Raw genomic sequence first — 27,505 nt, 5'->3', positions numbered from 1 at the left:
GAACTGAAAAGATCCTGTCACTGATTTGGGAGCACGTTTTGCCTCCTGGTCAGAAGGGGAAGAAAGAGGAGAAACTCCCAGCTTCAGGAGACAGGGAAATGAAGACAGGAGGCTTCATTCAAAGTCCTTGTCCAGCTTTCCGTTATGAATTTATTACCTTTGTCTGTATTTTCCTTTATAATCTGGCTGCCTGATGAACCAGCTGATATCTTAGTTCCTGATAATTCACTCTTCCATTTACCAAAAGAAATAAAGAATCCCAAAGAATCCATAAGTGTGTAATATAAATTATTCCCAATTATCCTGCAGGGCTCTGTCTTTTTCTAAGAGTGTGAAATCTCGAAGAAAAGGAGATACAATCGTGACAGTCAGACTTATTTATAGCATTCTAGAAATAGAAAATGCTATGGGAAATACCTACCATTTCCCCCTTCAGAATTTCATTAACACTTGTTTTGCTTTATATGACTGTACTTCTGAAAAAATTACAACACAAACTGCTCTTTCATGTACAGGAATTTTTGTGTGAACTTGCAAAAAACCCCCAAACATCAGTCAAAAAAAAAACCAACCACCAAGCCCCAAACCAAACCCCTAATAAAACTCAAAACCACTCAAAAAGGAAAATAAGTAAAACAGAGTTCCGCCACTTCATACCAAAGACAGCATTTTGATTTAAAAATTCTGACTTGGCCTGAACACATTGTGTGAATGATGAGTGATACAAGCAAAGAGTCGATCTCCAGAGGAAAGAATTACATGGATACTTTTTTCTTTAAACACAAACAGTCTGTATGCTTAAGGAGAATGTATCCCATCTGATTCACAACTCAGAGATGAGAAGTTGTAAAGTCTGGTGGCATGCTCCACAATCAAAAGTTCACAGATTACTTGGGCCACACAGTACTGTAATTATGCAGTGGTTTGATGTTTTCAAGTGAAGGTAGTTTAGGTAAAAGCAGAAGTAAAGTAAAACCCACCATGCTTCATACTCTGGAAAGAAAACAAAATTTTTAATTTGTTGACTGTTTCATTCCATGAGAGCCCTTGCTGAATTATGGTAGGATATGGAACAGGTCAATTGAACAGATTTTCATAATTTGATTTTTTTTTTTTTTGACAAAGGAAAATGGAAATATCACAGCATCCTGAAGGCTAGCACAGGTAAACCAGACTAATCCTCACATCAGTCCTGCTGGCCACTCCTTCAGTAGTCTTGACAGACAGATCTGGGCCAATGAGGAGCAGTATGAAAAAATCCAGCCAGGCAGACAGCTACAATCCAGTTCATCCATCCTGGAAAAAGCATCCCAGAGCCTGGAATCTGTGTTCCAGCACTTGCCATGCATGTTCTAGGAGTGGCCACATGTGTGCTGGCTCTCACAGCAGAGAAACAGAAGAAAAGCAGATCTGTGTGAGCCACAGGGTGAGCAGTGGGGAGCACACTGCCATAGTTCTGAGAATCAGGAGGGTAAAAGCTGGAAAACTCATAGGTAGGGATAAGGACAGTTTGACAGGGGAGACAAAGGCTGCACACAAGCAAAGCAAAGCAAAACAAGGAATTAGTATCCTGCTTCCCATGGCTGGGCAGGTGTTCAGCCATCTCCAGCAGCACAGGTTCCCATCACACATCAGGGACTCAGGAGAACAAATGCCATCACTCCTAATGTGCCCCTCTTCTTTCTTCTTTCCCCATTTTATACAGAGCCTGATGCCACATGGTCTGGAATATCCCTGGGTCAGCCGGGGTCACCTGTCCTGACTGTGTCCCCTCTCAACTTCCCAAGTATCCCCAGCCCCCTCTCCCATGTGGGCACACAAGAAGGCCTTGGCTCTGTGCAAGCCCTGCTCAGCAATAACAAAAACATCTCTGTGTCATCAACCTTGAGCTCAGCACAGATCCAAAACGCAGCCCCACACCAGCCCCTGGGAAGAGAATTAACTTTACCCCAGCCAAAACCAGCAGAGGTGCAGGGTAGAAACTGTGAGTCAGTCCTCTTGTTGATCCCCACTGGATCTTGTCAGTGCCTGGCAGCAGGGAAAGGGCAGGGAGCAGCTGGCAGTGCCCACCCTGCATGAGTGCCTCACAAGAACTGCTCTACAAGGAAAAAGGAGCAGCACAGGAACAGTGAAACCGGAGCACAGCTCAGTGAACCTTTATTAGTGAAATTCACACATCTCAGCCCAACAAGAGGGCTCTGCTGCTGCACTGCAGCACAAACCAAGCATGGGGATGCTCCATGTGGGGATTCACTGCTGCCAGACGATTTTGAGGTTCGGGGGCAGCTCTGCAGCTGCGAGTTCATCAAACTTGGTCTCGTCCTTCACGGGAGCGCGATAGAAACTCAGCACATCCCCGGCACAGCGCATCCGGTGCAGCTGGGAGTTGGGGACAGCGTGTCCCAGCTCTGCCGCCAGCTGGGCCAGCAGGCGATGCTTCAGCCTCTTCTCCTGGAGGGGAGTCTGCTGCCAGTCCTGGGCAAGAGAGGAGCCAAACACCTCCCTGACGCGGGACTCGAGGCAGCTCTGCAGGTCCTTGGGAGGGACGTAGCTCCGGCTGCGGGGAGGGGGACAGATCAGGCTGGGCTCACTCCTCTCCTCCTTCTCAGGAACTGCTCTGTCTGCTGCCACTTCCTTCTCCTCCTTCCTGCTGACACAAGAACAGAAACATTTTCAGCCTCCAGGCTACTTCAGACCAAGTCAGAGCACGTTTGTATTCACGGTGTTTTAAACCAGACTCAATGCAGACAGTTCTCATGGACACAGCAGGTCTGTTATCCATGAGGAACAGAAGAGCACAGGCAGGGTTTGGCTTTCCCCAAGAGCTGCTCACCACACAGGCTGCTTCTGCAGAGCAATCACCCACCCGCCTTGTTTCACTGGCTGGACTGAAAACAGCGTTTTAACCAGATTAGTTACTTGATTTCTCAGTTACAGCTCCATTTTCTAATTTGCTATGAAAAAAAGCGTAATGGAAAATAACCACTACCAGAAGAAAATCAGTACCCACATGTAAAAAAACCAAAAAACAAAACATCACTAATTTAAGCTAGCAAATATTACTTTCTCACATGCCACAATATAGTCAGCAACCAGTGCGTAGTTTCATGTAAAATTTTACAAAGGAACTGCTGGTTTTCCTTCCCGTGATTTCCCTCTTTTCCCACTGCTAACAAAGGCAGTGGGAAACTAACAAACGGCTCTAAAGGCTCCTACTCTGCACCACAGCACCCGCCCGCCAGCAGTGCACGTCGGTGGGCTCTTGTTGCCCAGAGAACCTGTGGACTCTCCTTCTCTGAGGACATTCCAAAGCCGCCTGGACAAATCCTGAAGGACTTGCTCAGCGGATGTCGGGCTCGGTGACCTCCAGAGAGCCACGGCCCGGTGAAGGAACAGCATGCCGAGAAGACCAGACGCCACCCCCCATCCCCGTGCCCTGCAGGTACCTGCGGCCGCCCCAGAGCGCCCTGAGCCCCGCAGAGCAGAGCCCCGGCCGCTGCCGCCCCGCCGCCCGCAGCGCCCGCACCGCCGCCATGCTGCGGGACGCGCCGGGTGCTGCCCGCGGCCACTGCGGATGACGCACTTCCGTCCCTCCCCGCAAAGCCTCACGGGAAATGTAGTCCATCACCCCGATCTCCCTCTTGTTGGAAAACGTGGAATGTGTGGAAAATTCCTTAGGGAAGTGTGTTCTTTGATGTTTGGCCTTTGTGTGCTATCAAGCGTACTCGACAAGGGGGGAGATTTAACCAAGCAGCCACAGGCTGTCAGTGATGTCCAGGCGTTGGAAATCTCACAGAAACACAGAATACTCTGAATTGGAAGGAACCCGTCAGGGCACCGAGTCCAGCTCCTGGCTCTGCATGGTATAAACGGCTGGACACCGTTCATTACGCGGCATAAAATAATGGTTGTCAGACCGAACATACCCACACTGAGGTGCACAGCAAACCAAAAATCTGCAAACCAGATTTTCCCCCAAAATCCCACGGAGATGCCCACCCATCTTGCCATGACATACTAACTTTTCTGTTGCTTGGCAAAAGTTTTCAGTGAAAAATACTGACTCTGTATAAATGGGGTATCAGCATGGCAGTTTATATGAAACCTCACTACAGCCATTCACCAAGTCCAGGTTGATATAAACAAATTCACAAGCCGGTATTTTTTTAGAAATATAATTTTGAACATTTATTAGGAGAACAAAGACTTACAGCTGGGCGGGATTGGCTGGTTTGCCTTATTCTCAGTCCCGCACCTTATCCATTTTAATGTGTGCTTAAGTACTTTCTGTAACTGTTACATATTCATTAAGTGCAAAAATACTATTTACACTCCAATCATCCTTCCTTCTTCACTCTTTGCCCCTGTCTGCCAGGCCAGTGACATTTTCCTCAGGTCCCTGTTAAAATGCTTCAATTCTTGACTGGAGAAGGGCCTCAAAAAGAATGGTCTAATAAGACCTGCTTTGAGTGGGGTTGGATCAAAATTATTACCTCTGGAGATGCATGAACATGGAAGTATCTTTCTTTGTCAAGTATGGGAAGGAAAGATGGATCTGCCATTCAAGGAAACAAACAGTGGCACACATAAAGGAGAGACTATTAACCGAGTTTTTATAGAAAGGTTGTTTATTTTGTAAAAAGTTTGCTTGTAAATAACTTTATTAAAAAAAAACCAAAAGTAATTCAGCCTGTGGCCAGAAAAGTTGCTGCTGAAATACCCAATCTGGTGATTCACAGCTCCTCACCACAAGAAGGAAGGCTTTTTTCCTCTTCTCTTTTCAAAAGCAGTGCCTTCTCACTAAGACATTGATACCTAGTGGAGTTAGAAAATCTTCTTGGGTTTCCAATCTAGTAGAGACCTGTCAGTTTATGCCCTGTGTTCTGCCAGAGTCATGCTTATGTTGGACATGCCTTGGAAACAAATACAATTTTTGTTAAATTAATAACTCCCCCTGAACTGTCTTGGACAATAAAGCCTTGGGTCCTAATGCTGGCCCATCAGGAAAGACTCCTCTTGTACAAGCAGCAGCTGCTGTATTGAAAAATAGTCTCCAAACTATTTGGAACAAACCAACACCCAAGAAAACCCATATTATTTCAAAAAGAGTCACTAAGTTTGTTTTAAAGTGAAAGAAACCAAGCTCTTAAGGCCACATTTCAAGGAGCTAATGCCATGCTTTGAACTTCTGTAGGGTAAGACATGGCAACTCAGCTCCACTCCCCTGGGAGAAAGGAGAGGGAAAAGGCTTTTGGGTGTTTGAGACTGCATTTTTAGCCTGAACTGCAGAATAAAATCCAATAGGAATTAAGAAATCACAGTAGCCTCCCATTCTCTGTTCTGAGGGTGATGTGCACCTCTCTGACTTGTAATTTCTTGTAAAACATGCAGCACAGAAAAAAGAAACAAGACTCAATCTGCTCGTGGAAGGTCAGAGGCAGCAGCAGCAGCAGCAGGAGCCCCATTGGCAGGGTGGGCACTGTGCAAGTACCTGAGTAACTCAGAACAGCTCCTGCAGGCTCAGTAAAGCAGCACCTCTGTTGTGAAGGTGAGTTGTGCACTTAAGAAAATTGTCCCAGAAGGATATCAAGAATGTATTAACCTGCTTCTTGCACAAAGGAGTTTGTTCTCAGCTGGTTTATCTGAAAGTCCTACACTGGCAAGTTCAAGCCCTAAGCCCTCTGCACATTGTTTGGTCTCACAGTCAAATTCTTTCATCTTTTATGCCACAAAAATTGTCTTCTAGTTTAGAAGGGATGCCTCAAATTTGTGTTCTTAATTTTCAGCTACAAGGCTCAGTGAAATTACTGACCTCCTGCGGAGTTTTGGGATAACAAATAAAGTACTACTGGACAAACAGGAAAATAACTTTGAGACAAATGGATAAATCATTTCCCACATCAAAACATTTATTAACTGGATATAGTTGGTTTGCTTCTAAGTTTCTTTCTTTCTTATCCCTCTTTGTTTTTCCATTCCCTCTCCTATTTATTGCTGTGAGATTTTCTTCACAAGAATGAGTATGAATTGAAAGAGCAGGGCACTGGAATTGCACAGTACAAAGATATAAAAGGGTGAAGAACAAGCCCATTGCACTGAAACATTCACAGGTGAAAATGCAGAAACCAGTTGTATGTGCAGGCACTTGGTGCAATAAATACACAGTGACACTCAATTCCTGACACCCAAACTGCACTGCAGTGAAGCCACAGGAGAGATTTGCCTACCTGCCACTGTGACTGCCCTGGTATCTCCAGGGCTCTCAGTAGCTGGGAACAAAATGTTGTTTTGCTTGTGCCATTTTTCCGGTGTCCTCTGCCAGGGGAACTAAAGGCCTTGCCTTTGGAATGGCATGAAATCCACAAGCAGATTTTGCTCACTCTGATTTCCAAAGCTGTTCCAAAAGTATCCAGCTGATCACTGGAGAGCAAAGCACTGCTGTGATGCTGTTTCTCAGCTAAGCTGCACTGTGCCTTTGTGCTGTGTAACTGATACCCACTGTATTGACAGAGGGAAGGTTGACATTTTCTTTGGTTTCATCACTCAGGAGTTTTATGTATTTCTCACTTATAATCAGACTTGTTGAGGGTTTAAGGCATAAATCACCTGGGGGAAGAAAATTCAAAGCAGAGCCTTTCCATCAACAAAATAAAAAACCCATACAACTCCCATTGATTAAACTCAACAAAAAATATTGTATTTGGTTCATTCCAAAGACAGGAATATAGTTTTTAAAACAATTCAACTAAACACCATAAGTGTTCATATAAGTGAATTTGATTCAAAGCCCACTAAAACTAAGGAGGGCTTTTCATCAGGTATACCCATTTTTTGCCATTTGTTCATTCAGTATGACATCTCTTGTCATCTGCATGGTTTTATATTTAATTGTGCCCACAGCCCTGGTACAAAGTACCTATCCCAGATGCTGAACAACCAGGACACATGGTCACAATAGGTCACTATCAGAATGGCCCCTTGATGTGCTGTGCTGTTGTTGCTCATTCTTGTGAACAGCTGTCTTTGTTTCCCACAGGTATTTTGCTTTCTACCAGAAGCAGTGAATTAACCACTCCAGCTGAGCTCTGAATACAGCTCCAAAATGAGCAAGGATCCCGTACAACAGCAGCACCTGATCTAATCTTTCCTTTGCCTCTGTGCTGAGGGAAAGCCAAGGTAAATTCATGTTGAATGCCTAAGTTCAATCAGTGACTGATAAAACCTCTTTTAATGGATCCACTACAACGAGTGATGATCCCAACCAACACAGCAATTATTGTGTACAATGTGTGTCATGTATCAAGGAAAATGTGCATTTGTGACACATCTGTGCAACACCGGTGGCTGTGATTCTGTTTTCCTACTCCTGCCCTCAGAGGTGACCTGTAATGAAGCAGCAGAGGTTTTGTTTTTAAGAGCCTCTGGTCCAAGCAAAAGAAGTGGGAACAGTGGAAGTGCAGATAGGGAGACAGTAACTACAGAGGCTTTATAAATTTGAAGTATCTAGGCATAATTGTGGAAAAGTTCCTGCATTCCACTTCTGCTTTTGAAAGTTCCTGCAAACCACTTTGGCTTTTGAAGGGTCTGCTTACAACCACAGCTTTGGAACAGAGACAGGACAGAGATCAGACCTTGGTAAGGATGGGGAAATAAGGCCTTCCCCTCCTTATTAGCTTAAATTTGAAACATTCACTTTGTCCAAAATTTCTGCTACCTACGGTGAGTTTTGTAGCCTTCAGTGTACAGGAGACTAGGCAGGAAAGCTGTGCATGTTGGTGTGAGAGCTTTTCTTTGGGAAGAGCTAAGGAGAGCGGGCAATCCACACTTTCAGGGGGAATCCTCCACTCCCCTCTCAGGTGGTGCATGGTGATCAGTTCCAAGTTTATATTAAATAGGGTCTGTATGTAGGTAAGCTGATTTTTAAAGAAAACTTGTATTTTTAAAGAGAGTTATTCTTTGTCCACGTGGAGGCACAGGATGCCCAGTGCAAGCAGCACAGACTCTGAGTTTGCATGCTGCCCTTCTGCCCACCGCCAGGTTCCCTGGGCTATTTCTGGTGGCAAGGCACGAGCAGCTCACAGCAGCTGGGGGTTGCTGTTCAGCCGGAGGCTGGAGAACATTCCCACATGCCGCACCAGGTTGGGCTCCACCACGAAGGCACTCTCGCCCTGGGCGCGCAGCAGCGAGTAGAGCGCTGTGTCCTTGGCGAAGCCCTGGCGGCAGCGCAGGCCCCGCAGGTAGGCTGCGGCGCGGCGGGCAGAGGCGGCGGGGAAGAGCATGGCGGGCGTGCAGCACTCGCTGGCCGGCACCACGTTGTAGAGCGCGGGGTGCAGTCGGCGCAGCTCCAGCCCGTAGTGCCGCCCCACCAGCTCGGCCAGCGCCATGCTGTACAGCGCGAAGAACGCCACCAGGCCCCAGCTGGGGCCTCCCCGCCCCGCGGCCCGGCAGTACGCGCAGCTCAGCAGCGGCCCCAGGAACAGCCCCAGGCCCAGCCACTCCAGGATCCGCATGGGCTCGGGGTTGAAGTAGCGCTGCAGCCTCTCGGGGTGGTACAGCTTGAAGTACAGAGCGTCACTGAGGTAGGGCTTGGAGAGCCGGGCCGAGAGGAGGTGCTGCAAAACGGAAAATATCTCCTCCTCTGGCACGGCGTCGTCTTCCACGAGGAGGATGTACTCCGGGTTGTACGCCAACAGCGACTGCTCGAGGCAGAAGACGTAGTCCTGCTTCTCCTTCTCGAACTGGTTCAGGCTGGGGTCAGGGTTCTCTGCAGTTCTGTCACGGCTGACCGTAGGAAAGAAGCTGCTCAGCAGCCTGACATCCTGATGGCTGCTGGGGTCTGACTCCACATTACAGAGGAGCACGCGGTGGCTCCGGCAGCGAGCACCACATTCCTGGAGGAGGCGGTGGAAGCGGGAGGCCACTTGCAAGACGTAGTGGAAATCATTCCGCCTCTGCACAGTGATAATGGTGACCAGCAGCAGGGGCTGGAAGGCGTCGCTGCCAGAGGCCTCAGAGCCGTTTGGCATCTGCAGCTTCTCAAAGTAACGGAGGGCAGCCTGGCCCTCCTGCTGGTTCTGCTTCAGGAACTCCTGGCTCATGGCGTTCAGGTGCCAGTGCCGCAAGTAGAAGTAAGAGTAGAGGAGCCTGTGGCAGATCAAAGGTGCCAGCACACCAAAAGTCACCACAGTCAGGGTGAGGAGATGGATGAAAGGGCTGTACCAACGGCACCACTTCCCACGGAGCTGCCAGGCTTGGTGCAACATGACTGCTGCAGGAGGAGGGCACTCCTGCGCTGTTCATGCCCCCTGTTCATGTCCTTCACTGTGGATGTGTCCTTCTCCCTGGACTGCAGGGTACCACTGGGCCCATTGCTGCCAAACCTGCACAAGTTGTCCAAAGCTAAAAAGGAAGAAATAAGGATGGTTACTGAAATGTGAACTGAAAATTGAAAGCTGGGGGCTACTTACTGATTAAGCCAAAATACATGGCTCCTGTGGAATCCCTTGTGATGGAGGCATCACAGAATAATCCTGGGCAGTTGAGGACAGATGAGCCTAAGTTAGTTTCCAGCAAAAGACCCCTAGGGCCTTTTTAACGCACAGGAGCTCTGATATAACTGAGTTGGAAAGGACTTTACTGTGTTTGTTACTGTGCTCCAAACACGTAACAGCAGGCAAGGTGGATGCAGGGTGTGTGGAAACCCCTTTCTGTAAAAGGCACAGAACTTAGGTACCACTGTCTGGTGACAGTGACATAGTAATGTTTAGATCACAGCCAAGAAGCAAAGCCAGATCTCTTGTATCTTAGTCTAGCACATATTTGAGAGGCAAACTTTTACCTCTTTGGAATCACACATGCTTTCCTCCTGCTGCTCACACACTTCCAAATGTGTGTTTTTTCACTCTCCTCCCCAGGAGTGTGAAGCCAGATAACAAAGACACCACTGAGGGCGTGTGTATGCTAAAGGTGATGTGAGTGTCTGTCTGTCTCTCTCAGTTGTCTTTTCCTCACTAGACCCTGTGGAATACATGGGCACAGCAAGATTAACATGTCGTAATTGAGCCATTGACTCATATTTCTTATTTAAAAGTATGCCATTTAAAAGTATATGCCTTTAATTTTAAACTGAAATATTAATATAAAGATGTAATATTTTTTGTATACACATTCACTTTAGGCAAATAACCACCTTCACAAAAGTTAGATTTTGCCATATCTGCTTTTCTGGCTGCCCTGAACACCTCACAGCCTGGCTGACAGAAGCTTACGCAAAATCAGGGCAATTAGGCTGTTCAGATGAATTCTTTTATGTCAGTAGTCTCACTTTTAATCTGCTCTTTCACTCTCCCTTTGATTTCTTATTCCCTCTCCCTAAGAACTGCATTACTCATGTTCCCCTCACTGGGGTGACTGAATGTGAGAAACTGAAGTTTCTCCAGTTTTTAACCTTCTGCCTTCAGCAAGTTCTGATCATCAAACGGTGCTTCCAGACCTAAATGTTACTCTGTTCTTCTCTGCACTGTCATCTGAAGCAGCCTTAGCAAAGTCAGATGGATGGAAAAAATCATGGCTTTTCTCCTCTGTCTCAGAAAGATGGATCTTGTACAAGAAAAGACTTGGAGGACACGGAGCAGGGTCTGGTTCTGAGGGTACTTCTGAAGTGCCTTCATTATTGTAGTCACAGATTTGCTGTTTTTACCATTAAGAGAGCCTTTTCCTATTGCCATATGGGAATGTAACAACCTTCTCTGAAAGGCCTTTTAATAAAATTAATGGAGAATGTACAAGAGTTATTCCAAATAGTTGTTAGAGAACAGGAACTTTATGCTTGGAGATCTCAAACCATCCTGAGATAGACTGTGGCATCAGTGTTGTGCTCTCTTAGGGCTCAAGGCAAGATTTAGAGTAATTAAATAAGAACAGATTTACATGCTGATGTATGAGAATCTGCAGCTTCTTCCCATAGAACTTTCTTTTTCTTTCTGGTTACACAATCCTGTTTCACAAATGCTGCACAGAATTGCATCAGTGGACCTTGTAAAGGTCTTAAAGGTCACAGTTGCACTTCAGCTGCTAGATTCAAGTCCTGAGGATTCAGGATGTGAAGACCTGAAAGCCATCAGATGCAAAGACCTGGAATTTAAATGCATTTATTCATCTGAAATCCTGGGATTTCCAGCTAACCTGTCACAAGCATTAAGGGAACACACAAATGCAGAATCATATTCTATAGCTCACACTTGTCTTGACACAAGCATCATTGTGGGCACTGTCTCTGAGCCAGCCTCCACACTTGAAAGTGAGGACCACAGTGGGAAAAGGAGATGAAGGAAAGATAGAAGGTAGTTTAGTTCTCAGGGAGTAAAGAAGTTTACTTTCCATCTGCCAGCTATGCTGAAGCTCTGAGCTACAAAACCTACGTGCTGGCAGTGAGCTCTTGGGATATACACTGAAGCACTAATAATAATTCTTTGAGCATGTCTTCATTAATAATTCTTGGAGCAACCTGGTGTAGTGAGTGGCACCTGGCAGGGAGGGTGGAACTAGCCGGTCTTTAAGGTCCCTTCCAACCCAAACCATCCTATGATCTGTGATGATAATGCTCACTCAAGGAGGAGGTCTCTTTCCCTCACAGCATCTTCTGCTGAAGAGGGAAAAATGGTGTGCTGTCCTCCCTGGCAGCCGGCGGAGCTGGGGGTCTCCAGCCTCATGAGATGAATCAAACAAGGTCTCACATGCCCTCTTGCTCTTCTGCAGCCCGTGTCGTTCAAGGGTCATGTCCCAGCTCCCTGCAGTGCACTCACACCGAGTCCGCTGCCCGACAGAGCTGGGAAGGTGGTGCGGGGACTCCACCTGCTGGTGTCCCAGCTGCCGGCTCGGGGCAGGGTCGGTGAGGTGGTGCAGGTGAGCACCGCTCTCTCTGCAGGAGTCTCCTGGCTCCAGCTTCCCCTGGAAAAGCACACAGGACTGGAAGCCACCCATGCAGGTCACTGTGTCATAGTTTGACACATTTAGCCCCGACTTCTCTTCACCAGTAACAGAATTCAAGGTCTCAGAGCTCTTATTCTGGGTCTGCAACTCAGGGAGCCTCAAGGAAGCAGCAATCACACACAGACACTTCTGCTTCTCTTCACATCTTCCTCTGCTGCCTGAGCTGGTCACACTCACATTGACAGCCACACTCTTTGTCACTGTCTTTGCACAGAAAAGGTTGTTTTCACTGGGCAGTGAAATAAACCACAGAGACTAAAAACAGTCAGGAGTGTATTAAAGCAGGTAAAATTGTGCAATTGCTGCAAAAAACAAGCTGAAGAGTCAGAAGACGGACTCCTTCTTCGCACCTTCCCAGTTTGTAACACTGGGAACCTGAGAGCTCAAAATACAGATAAAAATTTCTTATTTCTACAGAGGTGAAGCCTGCTTTTATCTGCAGGATTTGAATCCAGAGTTTCTGCTCAGGCTGTTTTTTAGCCATTAGGATGATTCTGACTTCAGAGAAGACACTCTGTTTTCAGAAGCTATTTGTACTGTCATTTCCACTTTTTTCCCTTTCTTGGGGGGAAAGCATCTTTGTTTGTCTTTAAGTAAGTGGCATTTTAGACAGAAAAAAAGAGAAGTTTGAGGAGAAAAGAAAGAACCAGAATTGGATTTTAGAATACCTTGAAAGCCCCCACTTTATTAAACCTGAATAGTAGCTACTTTGCAACCATATAAATACTTGCAGTGGAGTCCAGATTTATACATGTTGTGTGTAGAATGGAACGATTTCTTAAACACAACTAGAAGCTGTGGTGATACAAAGCAGTAGATTTGGCTTTTTTTCCTTTTCTTAGATCCTCATGATGAAGATTCCTTCCAGAAACGCCTAATTCCAAATCTTTATCATATCTTCATTAGTCCCGTAATTACTTGGGTGAATTACACTGTTCAGGAAAAAGTCACCTCTTTGCATACTGAGGAACAGTAGAAATATTAGTAATGTACTTTTTGGGGTGCAGAGTACTCTGCAGTGTGTTCTGTGTGTTTGTGCTTCAAAAAAGAAAGCTGATTTTCTGTCTGCTCCAAACTCCTCTCTGTCGCTGTTGAGCCACTAGCAGAGAAGAGGACCCAGTTCTCAGTGTAGCAAGAAAAGGCGTTTATTATTTTGATTTCCATACATATATATAGACTTTTCAGAGGTCGCCCAGATTGGTCAGTCAGAACCTTCCCCCTAGGCCTAATTGGCCAGGCCTGAACTATCCAAGTCTCAAGACACTGTTTGAAAAACATCCAGACTTTATCTTTGTTTATAAAACACAGCAAAATGTTCTCACGAAAAAGACCTGTGCTAGCCACACCTCTCCACAGAGATATTCTGGTAAGCAGGTGTTCCTGGACCAAAGTTTCCTACATGTTTCAAAGCTGCAAGACTTTAGGTTCCTGGATAGCTGATGTAAGAGAGAGCATCTGCCTTCTACTTCCTGCTCTGTGAGACAAGGACATAACTATTCCTTTACAATTACAATATTAAATGACTCCTTTTTGCCTATCTACACTTCTTCTGAGTGTCAAGGGGAAAAGCCATTCCTTTCCTAACATAAAAACAGCTGGATGAAGTGATGTGGTTAGAGCCATAGAGTCACCTCCAGGATACAAAGGCAGGCTCTTGGAAAATGTCATGGAAAGTCTGGCTGTCTCAGTCCCCAGCTGGGCCATAGCAGTGGTGGGAGTAACAGTGCTCACAGGAGTTGTAACTTTCACTCATGTCTTGATCCTGTAGCAGCAGCCCAAGCTGGAACCTTTGTGTGAAAAGCTTTGCTATGCCCCAGCCCAACACCATGCAGACGAGCTGCTAGCTCAGGACCAGCTCCTCTGCTGATGAACCCTCTCTGGCAGTGACAAGGCCTTTGTCATGCTATGACAAACATCCTGCTTGAATCTGAAGAAGCTGATGGAGGCTTCCTGAGGAGCCATAGAGACCTCCTGCAGTCACATATATCCATGCTGACAGCTGAATGTACAAATATCCTCAAATTCCGAAACCTGAGGTCTCTGCCATGAGCTGATCCCTATTACTGGGCCAGATGGCCAGCTTTTCTCATCTGTGATTCCTCTTGTTTTCTGACAGCTTTTAGTAGGTCAGGTGCCAGATTATATTTCTGCAATGTGTCAGGCCTGCCTTGACAACAGCAGTGTCCAGTAGAAGCCAAAAATCTGCAGACCTGACCATTGCACTTCGATGCCAAACTGGGAGTTGGATTCCCTAGAAAATACAAATCATCCCAGCAAGATTTGTGCTGCTGAAAACATTCAGAGGAACCTTAATGGTAAGAGACCAGTAGTTGTTCTTTAATTTTATTTTACTGGCAGGTATCAAATATGTCTCTCACCTCCTCAAGCACTGCTGAAAGCAATTGTCCTTATGTTGTTTGTAGATTATGAATGTCAGATAAGCCAGGCAAAGATCAGAGCTGCTCCACTTAATCTCTCAGCTCCCTTAGAACTTTTTCTTTATGGTCTGTGTACTAAAGGTGTAAGACTGTCACAGTTAACAGGTTAATGACAGCTTGAAGTGTAAGAGCAGCAGCTAGAGAGAGGCAGAGGACTTTGCCCTTTGCAAAAGTTATGCGAGTTTCTATCACGCAACAGAAGTTAAAGGTACTGCTGTGTGTTTTGATCTGCCATTCCTTAGGGCCTGTCAGTGAATGTACAGACCTTTTCTGTCCAAGGGGATGGAATTCAGGCACTATTGGAACAGTAAAAATGCACAAATACACAGGGTGTAACCCTGCCCAGTTAGGTAACAACAGAAACTGCAGAGTTAAAATTTGAACGTGAATTTAGTTATAATCTGGCTTGCTATTCTCATTGGACGGTAGTTAACTTTTACAGGTTGGTTGTTCATAAATCCCTAGAAATCCAGAATGCGTAGTTTGAAAGCTACTGAACTAAGAAAGGAGGGACACAGATGCTGCAGCTGAATGATACTTTCCCCATTTCATTTGAACTAAGATGATAAAGGCTATGCCACCAGTGAAAGAGGCTGTGAACTCAACATATATTAATTACAGTTATTTCCTCAACTTCTGCCTTGTTTCTGAGGTGTATTAATTTTCCTCTGCCACATAAACCTGAACAGAGCCCATTCTCAGCACCTGCTGGCTTTCACCTGGCTGCCTCTCTGCAGGGCAATCCTGTGGGAAAGCAACATTCCTTCTGTTGCTACCAAGCAGTCAGGTAGATCAGATGAAGTGGGAGTGGAGAGCAGCCTGGAGAAGAGAGTTCTGCAAAGTAATAGCTAAACACAGGACTAAAGGCAGTGAATTTTGTGAGGAGCTGTCTGTGATTTTGGTAGGTGAGACAGGTGGTTGAGGTGCCCCAAGAGAACCAGGGCTTGTGATCATGAGGTTGCTCCTCTCTGTCTACAGAGGGACTCATCCACTTGGACCTCCTGGTGTGGTGGCCTGTAGCAGATCCCCACAATAAAGTCACATGTCCCTGTCCTCCCTTAATCCTGATCCATCATCTCTTGGAGAGCTCCTCATTCATCCACAGGCAGAGCTCCATTCACTCCAGCTGGTCACTGGCATAGAGGGTGACCCCTCCTCATCTCCCTCAGCTGCCCTTGCTAGAGAGTCTGTATCCTTCCATTCCACCACTCCAGTCCCAGAAGCCACCCCAGCACATTGCCATGATGCCCAGAAGCTGGCAGTCCTGCAGCTTGCCTGTGTCTCCAACTCCCCATGTTCATTCCCCATGCCTTTGCACACAGGCAGATGAGTTGGACTCTGATGAAGGCACAGTAGTGGCTGGAATTCCTTCCTGCTGCCATTTAGGTGCTCTCTTGGACCTGTGATCCCTCTCCAGGTTGTGAGCATGTCTCGTTAGCCCTGGCTTTAAATTGAAAAGTTTGGGATGGGTTGAGGTTCCCTCCCACAGCAACTTTAAATTAAGGCCCTGACCAACTTGGCAAGCCTGTCACCAAAATTCCCTCTCAGTGTCAGAAGGACCCCAGCAGTCCCAACAGACCAGGTTGCTCCAAGCACATCCTGTGGTCCAGCCTATGCCATGGCCGTGGCACCAGTCCTGTGACCATTGGTTGGTTTGCCTGATTTCAAACCCCCTTCCCTTGCACTGGAAAGGTTGGACAAAAAGCTACCTGTGCTCCAGAAGATGATGAAGGGATTGGAGCATCTCTCCTGTGAGGAAAGGCTGAGGGAGCTGGGGCAGCTCAGCCTCGAGAGGAGGTGGCTGAGAGGGGAGCTGATCCCCGTCTGCCAGTGTCTGCAGGGAGAGGTCAGAGCATGGACCAGGCTCCAGGGGACCCAGCACTGGGACAAGAGGAACAGGCAGGAACTGATGCCTGGGAAGTTCCATCTGAACATGAGATGTGTGTTCACATTCTTCCCTGTGCAGTGACCAAGCACTGAACAGATTGCCCAGAGAGGCTGCGGAGTCTCCCTCACTGGAGATATTCCAGAACCTCAGCACAACCCTGTGCAATGGGCCTGGAATGATGTTGCTGGAGCTGGGAGGTGGGAGCAGATGACCCACTGTGGTCTCTGCCAAGCTGACCTGTTCTGTGACTGCCAGGCCTTTCTTCCCAGGAATTCAGGGGTCTAGGCCATGAGCCAGGACTACACAAAAGCGGAGCTGCTACAGCTGCACTCCTGCACTACCACCAGAGAGGTGTTGGCTACAACTCAGTCACTGTAGGCTATAGATTCCTGTGGTCCCTGTGAGCCCACAGAGCTCTGCTGTGGGGCCTGGTGGAGATCTCCCCATGAGCAGGGACATTGCCAAGGACACTCCTGGAGGCTGAGACACCCCCTTACAGAGCACCTGATGTCTATAATGAGGTAACACATTTTGCATTAAGCCTAAATGTATAGTGTATGTTCATGGCATTTATATATACAGCTCTAGCTTTAGGTTTGGAAATGTAGCAAGTAGCAGAGTCTAATAATGGTTTAAATCATTGTTGAAATCATCAGCTACAACATGGTTCAATTACCATTTCATTACAGCTTACTTAATTATTAATTATTGTTAAAGCATTGTTAACTCACTGTTAAATTATAATTCAATTATTCCTTAATCACCATTTGCAATTTATTTATCATTAAATATCATTTGATCATCATCTAATCATTAATAAAACCTTTTTGGTATCCCCACAATGGTGAATTCTCTTAAAAATTCATTTGTGCCAGTAGAGTTGTGAGTGTATGAATGGGGGAAGAGGGACAGAAAAGCAAACAGATGTGGTTTGCAGATGTTGCAGCTTTACTGTTCCTTTGTGACAGTAAAGAATAAAGCACAAGAATAAGGAAATAGAATATTTGTGAACAAAGGTCTTTGATGACAAGGCTGTAAATTTCCAATTGGGTCAGGTCTATGTAACAATCAAAATGCAAGATTGTACAAGGCAACGACCAGAGTATTGTGATTCAAACCTCTGTTTGAAAGAAAAATGTTTAGTCATATTGACAAAAAGCATTCATCTTTGAAGAGACACTCTCTACTATTGTTAAACTACTGATGTCTCTGTATTCAGCACTTGTGCCTGAGGAATACACCCTCTTCCTCCCCTCCCCCTGCAATGTATGAACAGAGTATTTATCCTGCATAGGAAGGCGTGGTAAATGGAATGCCCTGGTTCTGGGGCATACTGGTGATCTGCTTGAGCCCCAAAGGGAGAAAATGAGGTAAATGCAGGAGCTGAAAAATAATCTGCGGTATAACTGGTATTGCCCTTGTAGGACTGACAAGAAAGCAGCAGATTTCACATGTGCAGGAGGGTGTTTCTCCTGGCTTTTGTGCTGGCAAAAGCCTTCTGAACCTGATGTGCCTTTATGGTTGTACATAAATGATTTTCTCAGTGACTGCAGGAGAGGAGCCAGCGCAGGAACCTGTAGTGTACATGAGCATAGTTTCGTGTTTTGCTGCATCACAGCACAACTGCAGATTTCCTCCACAGCCTCTGATTCTAAATGTCAGTGACTTCGGCCATTGGGTTCCTCAGGTGCTCCTCGTTCCCTTCGGGAGAGCTGCCAGGTAGCACAAGGTGACCCTTAAAGCACTGGGATTAACAGTAGTTACCTCAGTGGTGATGGTCACAGAGGAGAGGGCGTTAGGTAAGAAAAGCTGATCCACCTCCACTCTCTGCCCTCCTTGCAGGACAGCAGACACAGATGGCATTTCAGTGCGCCCAGTCCCCAGCTCCTTGCTCCTCTCCTCTCCTCTTCAGAGAGATTCTGGCTACGCTTCTGCCTTGGGGAGGACTCTTTTGGGTGGCACCAAGCACAGGGCAGAAGCTGGCTGGCTTTCCCCGTTCCCTTAAGTGTTCCACTCACCTTCGCTAAGGGAATGGCCGTTTCTTGAGGCCCGGCCAGGCTCTGGCCACCTGCTCTCCTGCTCATCACCATGTACGGACACATCCCCGGAGCAAGCACAAAACATCTCCTGATCCCTGGAGGGTTTCCACTCCCTGCTGGCTCGGGTGCCGCAGCCACAGCAGCCAAGCCCAGCCCTGAGGAGCAGTTGTGGCTGCTCGTCAGCCGCAACTTCGTGGTCCCCTTTCCCTGCTCCCCCATCCTCGGCGCGCCGCTCCTTTATCCCCTGCAAGGGAAGGGGAAGCGCCCCCCGGGACAGCCCAATCCGAGTGGGAATTTACCCGATCCGAGCGGGAGTTTACCCGATCCGCCGGGCAGCCCCGCACGGTCGCTCCCGCCGCCCTCCCGCAGGCAGCTCCGCTCCCGCCGGGATTCTGCTCTCGGCGTGTGGCTCACTTCTCTTCCGCGAATTTCTCTCCTCCCTCTCGGCCACCGAGGGTGGGATTAAAGGCATCAAAGACCAAACATGTGACTCCGCCAGCACAGGGATGCTCAAGGAAGGAGAGGAACGGGAGATGGCCGGAGGCGGTCACCGCACACGGGGAGGGGAGCTGTCCCTGCAGGCAGGGTCAGGAGGAAATCCCGAGCCCCAGGAGGACGCCCGGGGCGGAGGCGGCTGCGCAGCCCGAGCTCCTCATTCCTGCTCTGCGGTCCTCGAACGCTCCATCGGGAGCTGCGGGACAGCAGCAGGGGCAGTGCAGCTCCCCCAGCCCGTCCCCAGCCAGGGTGACACTTCTGCCCGGTGTCACCACTAGCCGGTGTCACTTCTCACTGGGTGTCACCTGTGCCGGGTGTCACCTCTAGTGGGTGTCAGTTCTGCTAGGTGTCCCCGCCAGCTCCCGCCCCTCTGGGGCACTGTCCTCCCCCACCGGGACCTGCTGGATGCTCTGGACCTCTCGCATCACTCCAGGGAGGATCACCGAGGATCCACAAGCTTGAATGGAAAGTGTCAGAGTCACCAGCAGGCTCTTTACGTGTGTGTCACCCGAGATAGGTGGAAACAAAAAGCTTTCACTGTCTCAGTCTGCAGCAAAGTCTTCCCAGGTGTATTGGCTGAAATGGGGAGGCTCATCAGCTACCCAAAAATTTGTATCAGGCTGTTCAGGATTCAAACATTTTATCAAACTGACTCAGGACTCCCTCTGCACTGTTTTTCTCTGTGTTCCACTTCCCTGTTCTTCTACACACACACGCACACCCCTAATACCTAATTAACTGGTTACCTGAAAGACGCTTCAGGGGAGGTTTACTGTCTGTCATTGTAAGAATTCCTTGGTTTTGTGCCTGCAGCTCCAGAAAATGCAAAGGCATGTATTTGGGCTAAACTATTTTCAGGCTCTGACCTCTCTTACATCTAAGAAAAATCTGTGGGGAAAGAAAAAAAAAAAAACCCACCAAGAAAAAAATCCCTTAGGCTGTTTCAGCAAAACACCATGTTCTGTGGAGCACAGCTAGGATTTCACTAGTGCCCAGTCCTGTAGTCAAAAGCTTCTAGCATGACGTATGTTTTTAATTTTATCATAGTAACTTCTATTGTTCCCTCTAATAAACATAACGAAGGAAGGAAATCAGCTTTGCATGCATGTGATCCTTATTCTTACTGGCAAAAGCTGTCCCATACCTAGGGCTTCTCACTGCAGAGACAACATGGAAGAAGGGGGAAAAGCCAGAGGATCAGAAAGGCTCAAAAGAAACAACAGAGTCAGGCACCACAGCTGTGCTCCTGTAGTGACTTCCCAGGAAAAGGTTAGGCGTGCTGGAAGGTCCACCAGTTTACTGAGATGAATGTTACTCTCTCAAAATATTTAAGAAATCATAGTTTCTCAGGTGATTTGCTTTCCAAAATCCTCCTCTGATGACCACCTCTGCTTTTTCTGTTTTTAATTACAGTGATTTATACTTAACCCTCCACTTAAATGTTCTCATGCCTTCAGAAGCTGATGCACCAGAAACACAACAGATCCTGGAACAGAACAGCGGGAAAAAAGGGTATGTGAGAGCACTGGAGGTGGGAAAAAGATTATACGTCCCTAGGAGGTCCATTGCTATGTTCTTCCTAGGGTAAGAATGACAGAATTTGTAAGAAACAAAAAAATGTTTTTTTCCACTTCTGTGTCAGTGTGCATGTAGGAGAGTGAATATTGAGAAAAATCAGCAGAAACACTTGAACACTTGTCACATGGCACCCAGGATTATATTTTGGAAGATGTTTCAGCCAGCAAAACAATTTGGAGTAATACATTTAAAGAAAAAAAAAAAAAAAGAAAAGAAGAATGGACCAGTAAGCCGTTTCTTCAGGAATAAATATTTAGGTCACTGTCATTTTGTGTAATTTCTGTGCACTTTTCCCTGCTCTCTCTTTGCTCACTTGCACACTTTTCTGAGAACACTTGACTTTCATCCTCAAACAATTATTTCTTTAAAACAGCTTCTGTTAGACCCAAAAGACTGAGGGAGAAGAGTCTCAAGTGATTTTGGGACAGTGGCACAGAAGGACAGTGGAAGCCTGTCATTCCTGACTGCTCATTCATTCTTACCATGGCGCTGTCTCCTGCTGTGTGTGAACTTAAGGGACACTGATGTAGCTGGAAAATAAACTTTTTGTTTCAGTGGGTTATATCTCAGCTGGGTCACTTTATCCTTTCAGCTCTGCACACCAAATGACAATGTCAGCACAGCTGGGAGGAGTCTGGAAAGCAGAAATAAACATTTGGAGACACATCTGCTCCTGCAGTAACCTAACTGCAACCTGAAATGCTCAGAAGAAATAGTTACTTATTAAATTATTCAGCCTGTACAATAACAGGGCAGGACTTAAAAACTAGAATCAGAAAAAATCTTGGGTGAGAATTTATCCAAGTAGTGGAGGTTTAGCCCTGCTATTCAGATCCCAGTATTTTCCACTGCCAAATGGAACCTTTCCCCTCTGCCATCCACTGTAACAGCTCTGATGGCACTGAGCATTTGTGCAAGGGAATGGGAATAATATTTTCTTTTGCTTTGAGATCAGATACAGCTCCTGCTTTTCATAAACATGAGTCTTAGAGGAACAACAAGCCAGGCAGCTGATGTTTAGATACTTGCACAATGTGCCGGCAGGGCAGAAATTCATGGCCTTGGGGGAGCTGAACTGAGAAGGTTAGTTTCTTATAGAATTGTGTTATTTGTGCACTGTGCATCACTGTCAAAATATCCTTACTCCTGTCTCATGTTCCTTTACCTCTCCAGATTCCTTGGCTTTCCTCATGTTTTCTCCAGAAGGCAAGGGCAGGAGAGTGTGCACACTCCAGTTGATTTCAAGCTTGATTTCGAGCTGATTATTCAGCCAACAAATCAAACAAACAGCTTCCTGTTTGGGGTGTGCTGGAGGATCTGCTCAGCAGGATGGACACACTCAGCTCTCTGCTCTGCAAGGCACTGCCTGAAGTACACAGCAGCAAACATGTTTGGGGCTTACCTCCTTCAGACAGTTGCAATGACATTTGAGAAGTGTTTTCATTATTAATTAGGGACAAGGAGGAAGCTGTGCAAAGACAGAAAAGAAAAAGAGAAGTAGAAAAAAAAAGTTTTGTAAACCCAGTCTCCTTAGGAAAAGATCCAAAGCAACTACATTCTAGCAGGAAGAATGAATAATATGTTTAGCATAATATGTTGTGCCAGTATGTACATAACCTGTAAAGGCTGTGCATCTTCCAAAAACACTGGGAAGTTCTGTAGTGAGAGTGCTATTCCTCTACATACAGATACCAGATGATCACAATTGCCTGGGTATTCCTGTACCATCAGCTGCACAATGGATATGTTCTCCTTGTAGGCATCTGCTGTTCACTTCAAAGGCTAATTTTAAAGTAATTTTCTTCCCCTGATAATTATTTATAGGGAGAAAAAATCCCAATTAATATTTCCTGCTTACATTCTGCTTTTGTAAGAAGCAGCAGACATTTCTGATGGCTATTTTGAATAGAAAAACAATATTGATGATAACCATACAGTCATAGTGGCTTTCTCTTTTTTTCTTTTAGACTCTGTATTGATCAGGGGGGACAAAGTGTTCAAAGTCCTTTGCTGTTTACTGGAGTCATAATGAGCTTCTATGTCAGGGCTATTGTGTTTAACTTTAGACAGCAATAGTCAGAGCAAACACAACTCCAACAGGGATAGATTCATGCTGGCTTGGCTGTCTAGCGTACATGAATATTCTCTGAAAAGGCTGAAATATTTTAATCTCATTTTCATCGTGGTCTGTGCATTTGGTTTTGGTTATCTCTTCAGGATTAACCACCCATCATATATTTTCCAAATCTTCCCTCTACAGAGCATTCTATATACAACCACATCCACAACTTCCAGGCTCATACCAGTAACTAATTCATCTTGCAGATGAATTATTAAATACTGTTCCTGAAATCTCTTCTACCCAAGCTGAACTCATCTGAAGATGACAAAAACACTGTCACTGTAGTCCAGTTCACTTTAGAGAGTACTGGGTGCACACACACACTCACACACACCCACATACACCCACCCACCCACACCCACCCACACACCCCCGTTTCTATGCTTCTTTAGCGTCTCTGATCAAACCATTAGGAAAGGCTGTTCACAGCTGAAAGAACACCAGTGAGCCAACAGAGCAATGTGTTAAATGATGATGGAACTGCAGAAACAATGCAAGCCTGGTGACACTCAGTGAAAGGATGTATCTTGGTTAGTTTAGTGGCATATGTTCTGGTGATACAACTTCCTTCCTGTCTTGCTCCAACATTCTGATTCCTGCAGTCCACACATTATTTCTAAGAAAGGGACAAACATTTAAATTAATACATAAAATCTAGTGGCTCTTCAAAATATCTGTTAAAATTAATTGTCTCTCAGTTACTTGCTCTGTCTTGCAACATACAAGAATGGCCTTGGAATGGAATAGTGTACTTTTTGCTAAAAAGAGATTCTGATGCTAAAAAAAGAGAATGAGGTGAAGAGGCAAACCAGAAGATTTCCAAACAGAGAGTCAGGAGGAATTATCCCCCAGGGACTGTTGGAAAACTTTTACATTCCCTTGCAGAATGGTGTAAAGTTATTTTGTATGGTTATAGGGCACTTTTACTAACAAATTCTGCATCTGTGTCAGAAGCACAGAGTGTTAATGATTTCTTGGCTCTTTCTCACTGCAAATTTTAGGTGAGCATTTCTAGAACTAAAGGTCAGATGCTGGCAAGAAAGAAATGGCCTGTCTAGCTGGACAGTGATTACCACTCATACAAGATTTTAACTGCACAAAGATTCTCTGGAAAATTTTATTAAATTATGATTCTTTTGAAATGTTTCAAATCTCTAAGGGGCAGCACTATTTGAAATTTTACAGGTTTTAATTCCATTTAGCTGAATGATGTTTTGTTAATCTTTTTTCATTCCACATGACAGTGGATATAACATGGAGACTGAAGTGCTTCATTCTTAGTTTTTATATTATTCAGGTAATTTTTTAAAAGTCTTAATGACTTAAGCAAGACATAAAAGTCTGTGACTTTTATGGAAAACATTGTAATGACATATATAATGACAAGATTGAGATGACAAGAGTAACTGACAAGAGTTACATTGGCTAGCATAGGGAGGCAAGAGATCTCTCTAGAATTCATTTTGAATATTCTGTAATTTTCACTGGTGAGTAATTAATTTTCAAACACAGCTTGGTTTCTTTCTCTGGTCTTTTAATGTACCAGCAAGGAGCACACCAGGACCTTCTCTTTAAAATTGAAATGCATCTACTGCAATTAAATAAGTATGGATAGTGGTCATAAGCTCCTTTTCAGGAAACTCTTCACAGCACAGGACCATTAGCACACAGGAAACCTCTGTGCACAGACAGCAAATTAAGGTGGAGTGGTGCCAGCAAAAAAAGAAAAAGAAAAAAAAAAAAAAAAAAAAGACCAACTAAAAAAAAAAAAACAGTAGAGCCTGTGCTCCATTTCCTGGACTTCTTATTTTCTCCTGCTCATTATGGCAGCTGGGCAGTGAGGCAGCAAGGCAATTGCTAATAATCCCTGCTGAGACTTCTCAGCCTGGGCTTCTCACTGATTGGAATTTTTCATTCTTTCCTTTTTAGACTGCCTGCCAGGATGTTCTGGGTGTCAATAGAGTGAGAAAACCCTTTTCTTATCTATGGTCTTGGCTTTTAACTGAGCTGCTTCCAGCACCTCTCTGTGCCTCCAGGTCAGGCTCCTCTGCACTTCCAGTGTGTGTGATGTGGACAAACAGCCTTTGGTTTTACTACAGAACATCATATTCCTGACTTGCTGAGCTGAGCAAAAGCTGCTGCTTTAACTGTGTGGGTAGATCAAGTGCAAAACTTGTATTTGGAAAAAGTATGGTAGGGGAGCATCCTTCTGACTCATCACATGGGAAGAAGCAGTAGGTAAGGCATGTTTAGACCTCATTATTTCCATAAAATAAACCCACTTTGGCATATTTTCACTTCACACCTATTTAACTTACAGCATCAAGTGTTTCTCTACAAGAAGAAAACAATTAGGGAAGGAACATGACAAAAAAAAAGCCAGTGAGAATTCTGTGCAGAATAGATAAGAAACTGAAATATTTCTATCCAAGTCAGTTCTGGTCAGGTGAAAATGGAATGTCTTTCCTACACCTGGGCAAAATACAATCTATGTCTCTCTTCCCAGATGTTTGTTGTAGGTATCCTAGTAAGCTACAGTTGGATCAACCTAAGTAAGCAATAATTAACCAATTTGAAGAAGAAGAAGAAAAGTACAGCAATTTCTTTCTACAGTAAAGCAAGAACTCAGTTCAAGTGCACTGGCTACACTCATTTTCTTTGGTCAGCTTGTCTGTCAAGAAAGTGGTAACATCCTAAATAACATAAACAGCACCTGTTGGCTAGATCAAGGATGCTGTGGAGTGATACATTTCTGTGGGATCTGATGTGCACACTGCACTGGGTGGATATGATTAGGTAAAGTACTTGATGTTATCAAATGCAGTTCGACTCTTGTCCCTAATTAATGTGTAGTTAGCACAGCATTCCACAGCATCACCTTTCATTCCATTTCATGCCAAAGCAACAACATAGGCAACTTAACAATGTCTGAGAGGCAAAACAAAAATTATCCTGTTTTTACAGCACATCCTTAGCCACAATGAGGTAAGGATAAAGACATGCCAAGAGGAGGGACAGCAGAGCAAACCTAAAGGACAAAATTTTGAGCAAGGACTGAAGTGTTGTTGTCCCAGATTAGGTTAAATTAACCTTCTTAATGCTTATCACACTTTGGTAACATGAAAGTGCCTCTTGCACAAATCAGCTATTAAGAAAGGGATTTCTTTTAAGGCACTGGTGTTTCTATTTCTCCTTCAAAACACCAATGATAAAAATAGCAGAACAAGATAGAATCACACTGTCTGTAGCCAGCATATGAGGAAATTAAGGGAGTTAGGAAGTTCAGTACAAGCCCTTCATCCTATTTATTTATCTACTGTAATTGTTTTTCCAAGAAGAGAGCTACACATGCTTTGAAGTCAAAGACTAGTACACACAGATGACAGATCTGGTACTTTTATTTGGAAGTAACATGCATTTCCTATTTTTTCCTTTTTTTTTTTTGTCTGAGACTTTTCCTTCTGTTCCTTCAACCACATGATCTCATCTAGTAGGCACTGAGCAGATGTGCCAGCTGCCACAGGACACACCAAGGGCTGTTTCATACTTGTTCTTCTATAGTATCTGCCACTGTGATATGAAGTAACTGCTGTGGTTCCAGTTAGCAGCCTAGGAAACAAAAGGCTGATTTGAGTGCTGGCACAAAAATATACCTTTACCACAGAAATATAATCGGAAAGGGCTTTGCTCCATTGAATTTGGAATCTGCTTATCTCTTTTAGGGCACTTCGTCTGCTGTGAGTGTTGTGGGTACTATTTTGCTTTGCCCATTCACTGGTTGCCTGAAGATGTCATTTTACCACCTTATTATCTTAGGCTGCCTTGTGTCCTTGGGTCCATTTGTCCAACCTCTTTCCCTGAGTGTGCAACCTGCAATCCCTTTCTCCATCTGCCACTGACAGCACCTGGAGCTGATCGACCAAAGTTCTTCTCTTCCCACCTTTGTGATGAATCTCTGCTCCAGAACTTCCTCAGCAGACTCCAGGCATGCAAATCTGGCAAAAGAGGATTTCCCTTTGCCCTCCAGGGCAGAGCCTTCTGCTCACCACAATCTCAGGCTCACCAATGGGTTTGAGCGAGATCAGCTCTCACACCATCTCCCACATGGCCTTCCCTCCTGGAAGCAGTACAGTTCTGCTGGATCAAAGATCACTTTAGGTGCTGTGCTGGGTGTGCCAAGGCTCCAACTTTATCTGTGTATCTGCAGACACAGCTAGGTAATATGTGAACAGTTCACAATGCTGTGTCTCCACCTCCCACCTTACCAAAGTGGATGCATTTCACACCTGCGTGTTCAGCTTTCAAAACGAAATTTGGTGGATGCTACTCTTACAACTTGAGGGAGAGACAGTATTTGAGTTTTTGTAGGTCCTTTTTATTTGGAACAGAGGTTTGGAATAGGTAATGGGTGATGCTTAGCACAACCCTGTGTGCTAAGGCTGTGCAAGTCTTGTTTACAGAAGGAGAATCAGTCCATCTGAGTGTCCTTTTGTGGCCACAGCCTGAGCACACCAGTACTGCAAACTCAAATTTTTCTCCTCTCTAGGCTGTCTCTTACACAGTTTTATTTAGCCAGTTCATTTCTAGCTCATTGGTGTTTTTTCTTCTTCCCTCTCCTTTGGCTAAAAACAAGTGCACATCCTTTCCAAGAAATACTCTGTTTCAGTCACTCAAGTTCTTAACCAACTGTAATTTTATAATGTGCTCAACTCTCTCTTGTAGCAATTTCAAGATCTTCCTTAAACCTGCCAGTTTCAGGAAAAAAAACAGCCCTACCTGTAATATTCCTGGCAGACTCTAAGTAATTGCAAATTGCTGCAGGACTTTCTCTGCAGTTCCTCTGCAGTGGCATTGGATTGCTTGGCTCTCCCACTGTCCTCACAGAAGTGTCTCAAGTATTCATACAAGTATTATTAATCCCTCTCTTTCTCTTCTTACCACTCAGATCTTTGCT

At 45.4% G+C, this 27,505-nt stretch overlaps 2 protein-coding genes across 6 annotated transcripts; both read right to left on the bottom strand.

Moving 5' to 3' along the window:
* Window positions 1-2,140: 2,140 nt before the first annotated feature.
* Window positions 2,141-3,582, bottom strand: LOC146424292 (large ribosomal subunit protein mL50-like). Of its 2 annotated transcripts, none has more exons than XM_085042594.1 (2): window positions 3,447-3,582; window positions 2,141-2,650 (listed from the first exon to the last, which is right to left on the bottom strand). In XM_085042594.1, exons 1-2 carry the CDS (start codon window positions 3,533-3,535, stop codon window positions 2,251-2,253), a joined length of 489 nt encoding a protein of 162 aa, XP_084898720.1. In that variant the 5' UTR covers window positions 3,536-3,582; the 3' UTR covers window positions 2,141-2,250. The 2 variants fall into 2 exon arrangements, with proteins under 2 accessions (XP_084898720.1, XP_084898721.1); XM_085042595.1 differs by having other exon boundaries at window positions 2,141-2,647.
* Window positions 3,583-4,610: 1,028 nt separating this feature from the next.
* Window positions 4,611-20,337, bottom strand: LOC146424291 (GPI-N-acetylgalactosamine transferase PGAP4-like). Of its 4 annotated transcripts, none has more exons than XM_085041860.1 (2): window positions 20,280-20,337; window positions 4,611-9,399 (listed from the first exon to the last, which is right to left on the bottom strand). In XM_085041860.1, the coding sequence occupies exon 2, from the start codon at window positions 9,261-9,263 to the stop codon at window positions 8,076-8,078; it is 1,188 nt and encodes a 395-aa protein (XP_084897986.1). In that variant the 5' UTR covers window positions 9,264-9,399; window positions 20,280-20,337; the 3' UTR covers window positions 4,611-8,075. The 4 variants fall into 4 exon arrangements, with proteins under 4 accessions (XP_084897986.1, XP_084897984.1, XP_084897985.1 ...); XM_085041858.1 differs by lacking the exon at window positions 20,280-20,337 and adding an exon at window positions 18,677-19,240; XM_085041859.1 differs by lacking the exon at window positions 20,280-20,337 and adding an exon at window positions 18,336-18,639.
* Between the last annotated feature and the right edge of the window lie 7,168 nt (window positions 20,338-27,505).

The sequence above is a fragment of the Lichenostomus cassidix genome, chromosome Z (genome assembly GCF_008360975.1).
Source record: "Lichenostomus cassidix isolate B80296 chromosome Z, HeHo_3.0, whole genome shotgun sequence".
Taxonomy (NCBI): Eukaryota; Metazoa; Chordata; class Aves; order Passeriformes; family Meliphagidae; genus Lichenostomus; species Lichenostomus cassidix.
Note: the sequence above shows the minus strand (reverse complement) of the source record. Positions and strands in the feature narration are given on the sequence as shown.

Coding starts and splice junctions, on each gene's coding strand:
- LOC146424292 (XM_085042594.1), bottom strand. CDS start 3,535: ATGGCGGCGGTGCGGGCGCTGCGGGCGGCGGGGCGGCAGCGGCCGGGG. Junction 2,651..3,446: donor GCGCTCTGGGGCGGCCGCAG/GTACCTGCAGGG, acceptor TTCTTGTGTCAG/CAGGAAGGAGGAGAAGGAAG.
- LOC146424291 (XM_085041860.1), bottom strand. CDS start 9,263: ATGTTGCACCAAGCCTGGCAGCTCCGTGGGAAGTGGTGCCGTTGGTAC.